Consider the following 14,456-nt stretch of genomic DNA (forward strand, 5'->3'; position numbering starts at 1 on the left):
CTATAAAAGATAGATATTGCCAAATTACCTGTGGGGCCGTATTAAACCAGAACATGGGCCGCAATTGGCCCGCGGGCCGGACTTTGGACATGCCTGGTTTAGAGTGTTTCAAACATGTCACAGACTGAATTCCAGGGAGTTTTACATGATGGATCAGACGGTGTTTCTGAACTTGAAGCTGAGTTTGATTTCTTTCCAGTGGTTTGATGGCCACAGTGCTGTGGTAGAAGTGCCCAACTAGTTGACTCACGGCAGCAATTGTTTTCTGAATTTGTTTCCCAGAGAAGCCATCATTTATGGTTAGCTGCAAGGTATGGGCAAAGCGGTTGATGGATTCCCATGTAATTAACCTCGGTGAGTTGGTGCACACAATATTGCTTGCATTATCATGCAGGCACACCAGGACACAGCCTACCAGTCTCCACCTTTCAACTACAGCATGCAATTTTTCAGCAAGGTTTTCTGCTGTATGTTTGATTGGGAGACTGTCAGTTTGTAGAACTGCAGATCACGGCACCCAATTTTTGATGTAATGGCAAATGACAGTTATGTAGCTTCCAGTAGTTTCTGCAGTCCAGCAGTCAGTGGTTAAAGGTGCTGTCACAGCTTTGTCCAATTTTTCGCAGAGACTTCACACAGGTTTCATAGCAGTATTCTAATTGCAAAGTCATCATCTATCTTGTATGCATATGGTATTCAGGTACTCATTAGCGCACAGAAACAGACACCCTCAATGAAACTTATGGGAAGCATATCTGAAGCGATCATGGTGCGTAACAGTTCTGTCAGTTTTCTCATGTTGTGTATTGCGTCGTCTTGAAGAACTGCCAGAAACAAATGTGGTCAGTGTTGTTTGCTGTGTGCTTTCTGGCTGACATGAAACAGTTAGATGTTTCAGCCTCAAATGATTGCACATGACTCTGGCACTCCTTGCATACTTTAGCTCTACAGAATGCAGTTTCTGTTTAACAGTTGTTATACCAAATAAAAGCAAGCAGGATCTTTTGAGGGGGATAAGGCAAAAAGCCACATTTATTGTAAAGATAATAAAAAATAAAGAAAAGATAGAAGCAAACAACGTTGTTTAACTACTTATTCCTAACACTACTTAACCCTTATACACTTTTATTTATTTTTATTTATTTATATATATATAATATAAAATACCATTCATTCATACATCCATTCATTCAAGTTCTGTGTATAGTTACCAGCCTGGAAGTTGCTTGTGACAGAATACTGGCCAGGTACTCTGTACACAAGTGATAGTAGTGGGGAGCGAAGTCCTGATCAGATGCGCATCTGAAACTCCTGGTGGGCTGGCAGCAGAACCTTGGACTCTGATTCCATAGTTTTTTAGTCCAGTTCTTATAGGAATTTCTTCCTATGCCAGTCTATGGAAATTGCTGCATCATGCTGATGTCTCCAGGGTGGCTGCCAGGTGCTCGTCAGTGATCTCATCGGGTGGACCTCCAGTACTTGGTTTTCTCCACTTGACACCTTTTGGTTGCACTGACACCTGACGCCTTCTTCAGCCCTTTGTTGCTTTATTCTCAGGCTGGCACCTCTCAGAACCATTCATTCATCATCCAAGCACTCTCTCATACATTCGTACAGTATTTTGTATAATATAAAAGTTGTAGTTACAAAAGTTTCTGGGTGGTATTGCTTAAAACATTCTCTGAGTGCTGAGTAAAGTTACAATGTTTTAAAGAGAACAGGCGTCAATTAAGTAACAATGCCCTTAGTCAATTACAGGGCTTGGCTCCCATAGCAGAGTTAGTGGCTTGACAATGCATTGTTACAATGTATCTCTGCAATGTCAATTTCAAGCAGCCCCTTGCACAAGCTTGAGCATGCCCTGGAGTGGGGGGGGGGGGGGGCTGTTTCTGGCTACATAGGATTATATTCTTAACAGTTCTAAGTTACATGACCTAATACATTATATTCTAAAGGGACAATAATAATAATAAATGTAAACATTTAACAATCTTAACAATAATAATAATAAGAATTAATAATAAATCTAAACACTAAGTTGTGGGGAACAAATTATGGGGAGTCACTTCCATTTGGGGGAATAATTTTCAATACATTAATATGTTATCCCTACACAGTGTCTGCACTTGGTTGTGTGAAATAATTCCAGGTGGCACTCCTTTTTGATCGCTGTCTTAACTATCCAGTAGCTGTCACCATCAGTAAAATAAAACAAAACCTTTAATACTGTTTGAACTGTGAAGCCAGCAAAGTGTCACAAACAGGTGGAACTTCAACCATATTTTTGCTTTATTTTGCCCAGGAAAACAAGGACAGGTGGTAGCTGCTTGGAGATGGCTACCAAAATGTGAGAGTGGTGGAAGACTTTCGAGGGGAAGGGGATGTCAACAAATACAAGTGGTATGAGGCAACTGAAAGGACACCAGCCAGGGGTCTGGGAGGGAGGATTACTTAGCAGAGTGAAACAAAGAGGTGGTAGGAGAGATCAGGAGAACACTCTAGCGCGAGTGAAGGGGAATGCTTGTGGAAGATAAGGTTAATGTTGACAAAGCAAAGTCCAGGTAGGGGCCGGCAGTCCACATCAAGAATGCTGATGCCAAGACAGGCATAAAGGAAATTAATGGCAGGGAATAACACAAACCCCCCAGGTACCACCAACAGCCAGGAGGCTATGGATGACTGGCAACAGAAATTCTGAAGGGAGCTGAGATGCTGCTACAGGTGGGCAAGTGGAGACAGAGCCAGTGTCTTCGTGTGCTGGCTTCCCTGTGCTGTACAATACAGAGCAGCAGCTGGGGGGATGTGATTAGTTGATAGTGCTAACCAAGCTCCTGCTAGTCGCTAACATTCCTAGTAGAAAGATTTAATTTCTTAACTCTTTACATCCTCTTAATACACCCCAAGATATTAGCCTTTTTGATAGTGGCATCAAATTGTTGGCTCATATTCAGTTTGTAGTGCCCTCTAACTTCCAGCTCTTTTCCAGCAGTACTATCCTACTATTCCCCATTTTTTCTTTTTAATTGCATTACTTTGTACTTGCCTTTATTGAATTTCATCTTGCAGATTTTTAGACCCGTTTTCCAATTTGTTAGTTACTTTGAGTTCTAGTCCTGTCATCAAGTGCTTATAACTCTTCCCAACTTGGTATCCTCTTCAGATTTTATGAGTATACTCTCCAGACTATCATTCAAGTCATTGATAAAACTTTTGAATAATCGAGAACCCAAGACAGACTACTCCAAGGCTTACATACTCTTGTCATTTGCTACTGTGTTAGAACAGTCTTTCAACCCATTATGCATTTACTTTATTATAACTTAATCTAGATCACATTTCTCTAATTTGCTTATGAGACTGTCATGTAGGCCTGTCTGAAAAGCAATGTTCCCTCTAATCTTTTTCCATCCATGTGCAGTATACATCTTATGCACACTGAGGCATGTGTGAATGTGCACCGTCAGTAGAAACACAAAACCTAGCTGTGGGTGCTGTGATCAAAAGGCTTGCTAAAATGAAAATATATCTCCTCTGCTGCTTCCCCCATCCAGGAGTCTAGTCAAAGAAAGAATAGTGTGGGGTTTGATATGTTTAGTCCCCTTTTGTACCACCTGTAAGTGTTAGATGTTTTTCTAAATTACAGCTCTTAACTTATTCTGTAGTCAGTGATGTAAAAATGCTGTTTGTGACTTCAGTCACTTTCTCCTACTTTTGTTGATGTCTGTATAAAGAACCCTATTTACTTCATGGCATTGTGGGATCAGTTCCAAAGTAATGTTAATTCATTTTACCCCTGTGAAATATCAATCCTCCATCAAAATACGAACAACTATGGCTCATAGTTAATGAATTTTGAGGATGAATTTTTCTGTTGTTTTCTCCAGGCACCTTGGCTTCATTGTCCAAGGTTCATTATTTTGGAAGATGCTTATTTATTTGGGTTATTCTTTTGTAAGGGGGAAGAGGGTTGCTTGTGTTCTCATATGGGGTTTTACTTTTTCCTTCTCCCAGTTTACTCCCAAAAGAGCTATCCTGCAAGACCTAGGTTCCCTGGGCTGTGTCCCCGCACCCTGAATCAGATGAATACATGCACAAGCAGAACATGTCTGAGAGGACCTGTTAATCATCCCTCATAAGCTGACTCCTTTTATGTTCCTGGACTCAGTAGGCTGGGTTAGACAGCACTTTAAGCTGTCATTCTCCTATGCCCCCAGGTTCAGCACATCCCTATTCCCACTTTCAAGCCACAACCATTCTGCTAGTAACCCACTTGATGAGCAAACCCCAAAGATTTTTTGGGGCATTACAGGGATCCTTAGCTTAGGTACAAGGAGCATTGTTTCAGAGAGAATGATGAAGCCAGCAAACACCCTTGAGGATGAAAAGGGGAGTGTGTGTATGAGAACAAGAGCAGCTCTAGCCCGGGAGTACCAGGAGAGGAGGAGGAGGTAGGTGGCTATGGGCAGAGGGAGGGTCTGTGGGATGTAGAGTGACATGTCAGGCTGTTGTCCCACAGGAAAAGGTTGTTTTCTTATATATTAAATAGAGAGAACAGTGGTTCAAGGGGTAACACTAGATTTGATAATGGGAAAATTGATGATTCAAGAGAATACTCCAAAATTGTTTTGTTTAGGCTTGACAGTAGGAACCAATCATTCCTTGCTATGGATGATGTTCCTTGGAAGGAGTTTATAGTGGAATTAAGCAGCTTCAGTATTTTGGATACCAATAAAGTATTTGACCAATACTGAAATTGGCCTGATCACTGATCTGCATGCTGGCAGGCATGGATTCATTAGTATCTGGAGAAGAGATTTCCCAATAGGCAATGCTCCCCTGTTTTCTCTGTCCCAGAGTTCAGTGCAGTTCTTGACTTGGAATTGCTGTTCTCCATTCTTTATGCTAATGGAGATGCCTTTCTGTCCCATCTTTGATGTAAATGAGGCTAGTGGGAGTTTCTGGAAGGGTTTAGGTCTTTCTTCCCCTGCCTTTTCATTGTTGTGGTGGATTTTTTGGGTAAGCCTTTCTTCTGATCAGCTTTGGTTCAAGCAGAGGTAGTGGGGGGAAAAGGGGTAACTTTCATGAGACAGCCAGCCTAGTTACTATGCCCTAATTTCCCAAGAACACAAAGTTGGTAGGTAACACAATGGTTTGACTCTTTGGGCTTTGGCTACTGTATCTTTCAGCAGACCGCATAGTCAGTTTTGATTCCTGCTTTAGTTGCATGGAGTAAACACTATAGTTAACTTCCTCTTTTTGTGGAAAGCTTTAGAGCAAGTAGAGCTGCACATAAGTCGCTGTAAAGCTGGGAGCAGAAAATCTGGTATTATGCACTTAGAACTTTCCATATGGCTATAGCTAACTGTGCTGTGGCATAGCTCTGCCATCCCTCTTGGTCTTAGCTCAAGTGATTATCCTGAGACATTGCCTCAGTGTCCATGCTACTTTTTTTAGCATGCTGTCTGCCGGTTCTGGGAGCATTGTTCCCAGTTGCATTCTTACTGACAGTTAAATTGGTGCAGCGAATTTGCAGCTAGATTGCTTTAAGGTTAATTTATTTATTGAAAAAGTGTATTCCTACTTTACGAGGGCTTGTCTAGATGGGGAAATAGCCTATAAGAGTTATTTCTCAAAAGCTTCCTTTGTGTATATTCTTATTGTGAACTAAGAGTGCCTTTGTGTGGTTTAGTTTATAACTGCACAAGGCATCTTAGTATGGAATATGAGTGTCAGTTTGGGGAATTAATATGGAATAGGTGTTGGGTGTGTTCGTTTGTTTTAATAGTTTTACCCCTGTGCACAAGCCCTTATCTAATAGAAAGATATGAATTGCCCTACTGGACGGGATCAGTTCTAGTGCCATATTCTGTTTTTGAAATTAGCCTATATTAGGTGCTTGAGAAAGTTGCAGAAAAACTTGTAGTGGACAGCAAGGGAACAATTTTACTATAGAGACAGTTTCTTCCTTGTGCCCATCTGATTAACACTTCTCAGAGGCAGCATTTATATCCTATGTAATTTATGCTCTTGTTTATATATAGGAACAAGTCAGTTCCTCTCTTCAGTCTTGCTAAGCTGTTGATTTCCAAGATAAATTTGTGGAACTTATGAAAAAAAAAAGTATTCATTGTCTTTACAAATGCTTTCCTTTAATCAAGTTTGTCACCTTTGAATTTAATCAGATATTCCATTTTAACATGGAAAAGAATAAGTATAGGAGTCCTCCAATTATAAAATGCTGTACAACAAAATATATCTGTCATATCTCCTCAGATTATTTCCTAACTGAACATTTACAGTTTATTCAGTCTTCATTAGGAAGTTTTTTTTTCATGCCTCATATTGCTGCTGGTGTCTGTCTCTGGATCCTTGATTTTTGCCTTATCTTTTCTGAGCAAGAAAAAACAAAGCTGAATATATAGTATTTCAGGGATTAATATGAAAGTTATTAGATATTTCATGCCACATGCATCTCAGTTTGTGGGATTTTGACTACTGCTACATTCTGAACAGAATTTTTGATTGACCTATTATAGACTGATAATCAAAAAGTCACCTGTAATAGTGATGTCTTAGATAGTAAACTCTTTGGAGCAGGCAGTTATCCTCATGTTATCTGTTTGTACTGTATCTAGCACAGTGGGACCCTGATCCATAGCTAGGATGTCTAGGTACTACCATGATATTACTACTACTAATATGCAGTGTTGTCTTCAAGTCATCACTCTCCAGTCCAAGTCGAGTCTCAAGTCACTACAGTTCAATTCTCGAGTCCCTAAATCACTTTCAAGTCAAGTCCCAAGTCGAGTCTTAAGTCTTAATTTTAAAAATGTCAAGTCACTTTTGTTTGTACAAGCCATCAATATCGACATTTTCGGACAGTTTTTTCACCAAGTCGATTTAACAAAATTAGCAAGTCTCAAGTCACAAACAATGAACCTGAGTCGAGTCTCAAGTTGAGTCACCTAGGCGACTTAAGTCGGACTTGAGTTCAAGTTGTGGGACTCGAGTAAACAACTCTGCTAATATGGCTTCATTTATAAGATACAAGTAGAATAGGTCTTACATGTTTGATAGTATAAACTTCCAAATTATAATAGGAGATGGAGATCTAAAGGGGAATCTGAAGTGTTGTTCCATTATTTTTCAGTTTCTGGTGTTTTGGCACAAGGTCTGTCTCTTTGTGTATATATATATATAAAGTTCTTTCATAGTGCTACTTCAATATAAATAACTTTTATACAAAGAAGTGACACATTTAGTTAGTTTTACTTTCTATTGTACTAATAGAGTACTATATTTTGGACTCTTGAATCTCAGTTAACCAATTGCCAAGGATTAACTACTCGGATATGAAATCTTTACCAACTATATGGTCACTTTAAAAAATACATTGTAAATTTGTTTTTGAAAATCACAAGTAACCCATTTTTTTTTAATCCCATTTTTTTTTTATGGGATTAAGGTAGCACATAGCAACCCCAGATTTCCTTAATTGTAAGAAATTTAGTTACAGTAGATTCTTCCACAGAGAGGTTTTATTTAAGACATTTAGCCATTGGTTTTGACTGACTGTTTACAAATCTTTTACACATTTTGATTTTTGGAAATAAAAAAAAAACCCTGAAAACTACTCTTTTTCACCTATGTAAAAATTTTCAGGGAAACAATTTTTAGGGAGTAGGTTTTGTGTTATTTGAGAAATTAAAATTGTTAGATTCAGAACCATAGCCTATGCATTTGTTAAAGCTGCATAGGGAGTTGAAATTAAAACCTGATATTTAACTAACTTGTATATAAGGAGCAATACAAAATATCTAATGTTAATATATTTTTCCTGTTGCAGTCCTAATGATCAAAATTTAATCATGGTTAAATAATGGATAGTGGTTTTAAATAAATTAATGTGTTACTGATGTAAATCTTGTGACAAACCACGACATATACAAGAAATCTGTTCCTGTCAAGAATCATTTGAGGAAAAAACTGACTTTATCAATGTACATGATTAAAAATGACTGCATATTTTTGACACTGGCAGTTTGTCATATTCGTATTTTTGACACAGTGAGTGAAACTTCCTGGCCTTTAGCTATGCTCATCTCATTTTAAAATCTAGCTAATGCGTGGGCTTTGGTTAAATAACATCTAATTAGTTCATAAAGACATTCAAAATTAACATTACCTTTGTCATAACTTACCTCAGTGGCTGAAAATTAACTAATTGTCTATCCCAGGGGTTGGCAACCTATGGCATGCAAGGTGACTTTCACTGGCATGCGAGCCTCCCCACTCAATCTGTCACGCGGGGAACACTAGCTCCCCCTGGCTCCGCGCATTGCATTTTCCCTTTTCCTGGCTGGGACAGGCTCATGCTAATGTGGCTCAGTGGCATCGGCTTCACTCCCTCGCCCTTCACCTTCCACAAAGAATTTAGGTGCTCTTGGTGATTTGCCAGCAGGCACCTGGGGGAGCTTCCAGTGTCATGCAGTTTCCAGAGCCTGGAGTTTTTTTAAGTCCCGGTTAACCCCTGCCACCCACTGCGGCTGCCCCTCCCTTCCTCCGCGGGACTGCCTCTGCCACACGGGGTCCCGGTCCAGCTTTACAGCCGCCTCCTCCATCTCCAGGTAGCCACTTGTTATAGCAGCCACAGCTGCTGCTGGGCATTGCGGAGAAGAGCCGGGCAAAACCCAACTGAGCTGTGCCCAGTCTTCAGTGCCTCCCAGGAGGGGCCACGCAGAGTCCGGCTGGAGCACTGCAAGACGTGGTGCGCTCAGGCTTGGCAGGTGTTACCATGCTCTCCTTCCCACCCCGCTGGGGAAGCGGTAGCGCATAGAGCTGCTTGCTCAGCCGCTCTCTGCTGTGAGCCGGGTCTGGTAAGGAAGGTTGGGGCTTTCTTCATCTCTCTCTCTCCCAGCACAGTAACGTGTGAGGCTTTCCCCACTGCAAGGGGGCACGAAGCCAGGTAAGCATCCCCCCTCATACCCAGACCCCCACATTCTAGTCCCCCTCATTCCTCTCCCCTTGCCAAGACCCCACTGCCCCATCTTGCTCCAATATCCTCTCTTGCTTCTGCACACTTCTTCCTGGCCAGACACTCCCTCCTGGCCACACACCTTACCTCCATTCTTCTGCTGCACCCTCCACCCCAGCCAGACACCTACTCCAACCTTACTCCTGCATTCACTATTGTTCCTATACCTTCTCTCCTGGGCCACACACTGCACCCTCCCTTGCTCTTGCTCCCTCCACCTGGCCAGGCACCCTACTACCAGCCTTTTTCTGCACCCTACTTCCCATCCAGACCTTGCAACCTCTCCCCTTTCTGCACCCCACTTCCCTTCCAGATCCCGTGCCCCATCCCTACCCTACTCACTGGCAGCCCTGTCTCACATACTGAACCCCTCATTTTTGTTCCTATCCCAGAGCCCAAGGGGAAGGGGTCCATAAAATCCATTAAGTTCAGTACCCCCCAAAAATAAATCTGGCCTATAGGAAACCCTGAACCTCAGTCCTTCCTGTCCCTTCTCTTCACCCCATGAGGCTGGAGCACCAGAGGAATGAGGTATCTCGGTTGTGAACCGCTTCATTGAGGGTTGGGGGTTTATGGAGAAGTGGTTTTTTTTTTTTTTTTTTTTTTTTTTTTTTTTGCTTCTCACTTGTGTGGTTCCCAACTAATTTTTCTGTGCGTCCAAATCCAAAAAAGGTTGCTGTCCACTGCAAATAAAGAAAACATTGAAACTTTTTGTGGTGGAAATAAATTAATATTTTACTTTCATTAAAATTAAGTTTGATTAAACTAACATGAGAAAGTTAAAGAGCTTAATCTGTTTGATAACTTAAATTAAACCATTCTCCCTAAGTGTAACTGGTTCAGAAAATACAGTCTCTATACCTAGCTTGCCCCTGCTCCTCTCCCCTCTTCCCCTCCCCCGGTGCACAAATCTGTAAATAGAAGTGAATAAATTAAATTTTGTCATGCCACTTCTGAAAAGTTGCCAACCCCCTGTTTATTCTATATTGTATATCCTGTTCTGCTCCAAGATATTGCAACATGTACACTATGTAACAGGAGACAGTAATTAGAGGTTGTGACAGTTTGTAGGCATAATAGCAAAAGTGTAATAGTTTTGACTCTGAACTATTTTGTTCCTGTTTGTAAAAATATTAGTTTTGGGAAAGAACTCTCTAGATGGTCACCTTTGCTAGCTTGCTATTAGAGCTTCAATTGAAATAATTCTGTGACATCCAGAAGTCTTTGGGAACCTGTTTGTATGATTTTATTGTGGGTTCTTTAGTAACTTGGGTTATTGACGATTGGCTTCTGTGTAGCTATTGTGCTCACTCATTAGAACTGTCCCTGGACAATGTTTTCTTTGAGTTATGGGAATAAAATGAATTGAGGTTGCAGGATCGAGGTCCTTAAATGTACTTGGTTTTTCCTTTACTCACCGTTACAGCACCTAACCCCCACGTGGCCTGTTTCGTTATGAAATTTTTAGCTGCAAGCTAGGTGCCTACCTTTTCCATATAATGCCTTGGGAGAACTTGGTGCCTGATTAAGGGATTTTTAGAAGCTAGACTGTTGAATTGGGGGAGCTCCTTGAGCTAGCCAGAAGTAATGCTAAGGAGCAGCTGACTTGGTGCACCTGGTTGATGGGCCTCAGACAGGAAACTTTTTCCATAAAATCCACTTCTTCCATTTGGGATCTTTAACTCTGAACCCTCTCCCATAAAGCCAGATCAGCTTATCCAGTACCCCACACCCTTGCAGATGAAACCATGTGTCTCCTGCTCACGCTTGAGTCCCCTCTTGTCTTTGCCCTACGTTTTTCTGTGCACCACTTCCCCCCCGCCCACCCTGCCTTGTGTCTTTTATGCAGGTTCTCCGCTGTTCTTCCTTCTTCCTGCATCTGGCCTTCATGACGCGGGGTTGGTAGGCAATAGTTTTAGGCATATTTAGAACCCACCCAGAGACTAGGTCCTCTGGTGAGGTGATTGTTCCTGAGTTTAGTTTGAGAATTCTATTTTGGGGCCAACAGAGCGTTGGTTAATTAAGTACAGGTTGACACCAGACTTTGCATATACCTACTGGTGGGGATTTAAGCACCTGTGAGTTTAAATAGCAGCAGAGCGGTGAGTCTATAAATCTCAGTGGTGCCTAAATGGTGGACTTAAGCCCATGTCTGACTCTTTAGTTAGCAACATCCATTTGGGGATTGGGGTTCTAGCATCTAATACATTTTATTTAATATTTTGGTATTAAAGACTCTCTTATACAACATTAAAGACTCTCTTTCTTGTGTGGCATGACAAAAATTGTTTTTAGGTTAAATGGCGGTCTCTTTAAAGTTGTGGAAGTTCTCTTTAAATGTTTAAATATATTTTGTCAAAGAAATATTGATACTTCAAAAGCTAAAGTACAGTTGCTGCAATAAAATACTCAGTTTAACAAAATAATTTTTCTCTTTTTTAGTTCACATGAGAGATCCTAACAACCAGCTTCATGTAATTAAAAACTTGAAAATTGCTGTCAACAATATTATTACCCATCCACCTCAGCCAGGAGCCATTCGGAAGCTTCTAAATGATGTTGTATCTGTCAGTCAACCAGCTGAAGGATTAGTAGCTAATGTGATTACTGCAGGAGATTATGATCTCAACATTAGTGGTATGTAACAAGATTTATTGTGTGCTTTTAAATTTTTTTTTTACTGTAGAAAACTCCAACTTAAGATACATTTTTCAGGTAATAGCTAATGTTTACTTAATGCAGTTTCCCTGAAGATTGAGTACCACTATTAAATTATTAATATTGTGATGCTTATTTAAAATATTTTGGAAGTACACATTAGAACTTTTATTCGATAATTTCTTTCAACAGATGTACCTTGATTCCAAATGTTAATGTGTAAATCAAATTTACTATTAAATCCATTGTGGATTGTTAATTGTGACAGGGTAATTGTTTTTATCTGTATAAAAAAATCTCCAATTATTTTGGGCAAATACTCTTCCAACAGATTTTATTACCATCTTTCAAGATTATAAAGCTGCCAACTTCATTGCAAAACTAAATATTTAAGGCATTACACACTGTTGTAAATTTAAGTTTATCTGGGGCATGCAAGTCCGTGAAAACAAGTTTATATCACTACCCACTATTGTACTGTCCTACTACAAGTTAAACCTAGTTTTCTGTTTATTTTATTTTCTATACTTATCACTCTATTGGCAACTTCCATTGTTTGCTAACTCCCAACATCTTAAAAATCATTATTTTTTAAAATAAACTTGGAGGGGGGGGGGGGAGATTTTGTTTGCCGCCTTGTTTTTTGTCTTTAAAACTGACGTGTAGATTCTTCTTTGGAGCTTTGATGGTTAGAAATAGTGTTAAATGAATGTTAAACTTTTCATATCTTTGCAAACCTTCAGGAACTGAAGTATTAAGGAAAATATCATGAGATGCAATTGGCAATATTGAACTCCTCCAAGCTAGGGCCCTAATTCAGGAAAGCATTTAATTGCAAACATGTTAGTATGTCCTGTTGAATTGCCTAAGTGCTTAGGAAGTTCAGCACACATTGGAGTGCTTTGATGGATTAGCCCTAGAGATGTTAAGAAGTGGGTATTTGACTAATCATGTAGCTGATAAAATTTTTATCGACTACAGGATTAGTTGATAAAATGCTCAGTCCCGGCTCATGCCAGGTCTGGGAGCTACCCTCACTGTGGCTCTACACTTTAAATGTAGTAAGAGTTGGGCTGCCTGCCTACACTGCCTTCACTACATTCAAAATGCAGAGCTGCTCAGTCTGGGCTCGTGTTGTTGGGTCCAGCAGCCCCAGTCTGCATGCGTGCCCACCCGAGCTGGGACCCAGGACCCCTCAGCTCAGATAGGCTGCTCTGGCAGCAGCCTCTGTTCGCAGCCAGTGCAGGATGCCGAGCAGTCTCTGCCTATGGTGAGCCTGGGCCTGCGGGGGTCAGCGGCTGCTTCACATTCCTGCTCCCCCTCCACACTTCTGCCTCTGATAGAGGCAGCAGTGTGGCGGGTGGGCAGGTGGCACTGTAGAGACAATGTTGCAGGGAGCCAGCTTAAAAGCTGGTTCTCTCCAGTACCCGCTCCTGCTTTCCCTTTCCCTCTGTGCTGCCTTTGATACAGAGGTAACAAGGGCCGGGGGCGGGGGGGGGAAGAGGAATATGAGTAGTCAATTAGTTGACTACTCGCTTACATCCATAATTAGCACCATAAGTCATTAATGACATCAGATGTTATTAGCTTGTTGCTCTGAGCATTAGTAGCTTTTTTGTAGTATTTCTTTAGAATATCTGAAAATCATAATTTATATTGTAGGGTGTCTTTCAGTTTTAAAGAACTAAACAAAGTAACATAATATGAAATGATGGTGATTAATTTCTTAAATTTCAGTGTTGAGGGTGTAATGTCTTGTAGAAACAATTAGTTTCTAGAGCTGCTTTCACAGCTTATTTTTCTAGCTGCCTATGAAAAACGTTGCTAATGTCTTCTTTACTTAATGCAGATTTTTAAATCTTGGCTTGACAAAGCCCTGTCTGGGTTGATTTAGTTGGGATTGGTCCTGCTTAAAGCAGGGCTGGACTTGATGACTTTCTGAGGTCTCTTTCAGCTCTATGATTCTATGATCTGCAGAAGTATGGCGAGCCTCTTTAGATGCATATGAAATCTCCATCTTCTATGTACCATAGTGCATTATTCATGAGGAAGTTTCCATAATATTTTTCCAAACAACATTTTTCTCATGTTGATTATATTTGAATGCAGCATTGGAATATCTATTTTTCCTATATTGCTGGAAAATCTGGGTCCAGTTATCTACTATTTTTCAGTTATGAAACAGGTATTCAAGAGAGACACGTTAGCTGTCACAGATTGTTGCTACCTCCATTCTTTCAGTCAACTTTGTTTTCTGTGTCTAATCATCCTTATCAAGGGGTTTTCCTAACAATATATGGGGAGAGCCATATATTATGGATGTAAAACTCTGCCTCCCCTAGAATACTATCTTTAAATTGAATTTTATTAGTTTTCTGTGCTTTCACACCATTCTGTTTTAGGGCACTATAGGGAACGAGCAGTACACTGCCAGCATGCATCTGTTCTTGTTGACCAATGTAAATCATGTTCTAACACAAGATGGACAAACTCCCTGGTCTCTGTGCTGAGAGCTATTAAGCAAACTACTCAGTGGCGCTCCACAGCCTTGTCCCTCAGCAAGTGACAATAATGGTTTTTTTTAAACACTGCTGAGAGTTTAATTGCAATCCTATGAGAGCATGAAATGTTTTCTCATGGCCATAGTACGTATTTTTGATATAACTGTAAAAGTACCTTAATCTCTTTTCTAAGTCACTGTTATTATTTGTAATAGATGAAACTGTTCTTTATCAGTTTATCACCAGGTATCAGTATGGAGAAG

General features: G+C 40.5%; 1 protein-coding gene across 8 annotated transcripts in view; it reads left to right on the forward strand.

Annotated features, from left to right (window-relative positions):
• TRAPPC8 (trafficking protein particle complex subunit 8) overlaps window positions 1–14,456 on the forward strand; it is a 102,456-nt gene that overhangs the window by 9,328 nt on the left and 78,672 nt on the right. For all 8 annotated transcript variants that reach the window (XM_075920768.1, XM_075920767.1, XM_075920773.1 and 5 more), the window contains exon 2: window positions 11,477–11,671. In XM_075920768.1, coding sequence (XP_075776883.1) covers window positions 11,477–11,671 — 195 coding nt within the window. The remainder of the gene's footprint in view (window positions 1–11,476; window positions 11,672–14,456) is intronic.

This window comes from Pelodiscus sinensis, chromosome 2, assembly GCF_049634645.1.
Source record: "Pelodiscus sinensis isolate JC-2024 chromosome 2, ASM4963464v1, whole genome shotgun sequence".
Classification (NCBI taxonomy): domain Eukaryota; kingdom Metazoa; phylum Chordata; order Testudines; family Trionychidae; genus Pelodiscus; species Pelodiscus sinensis.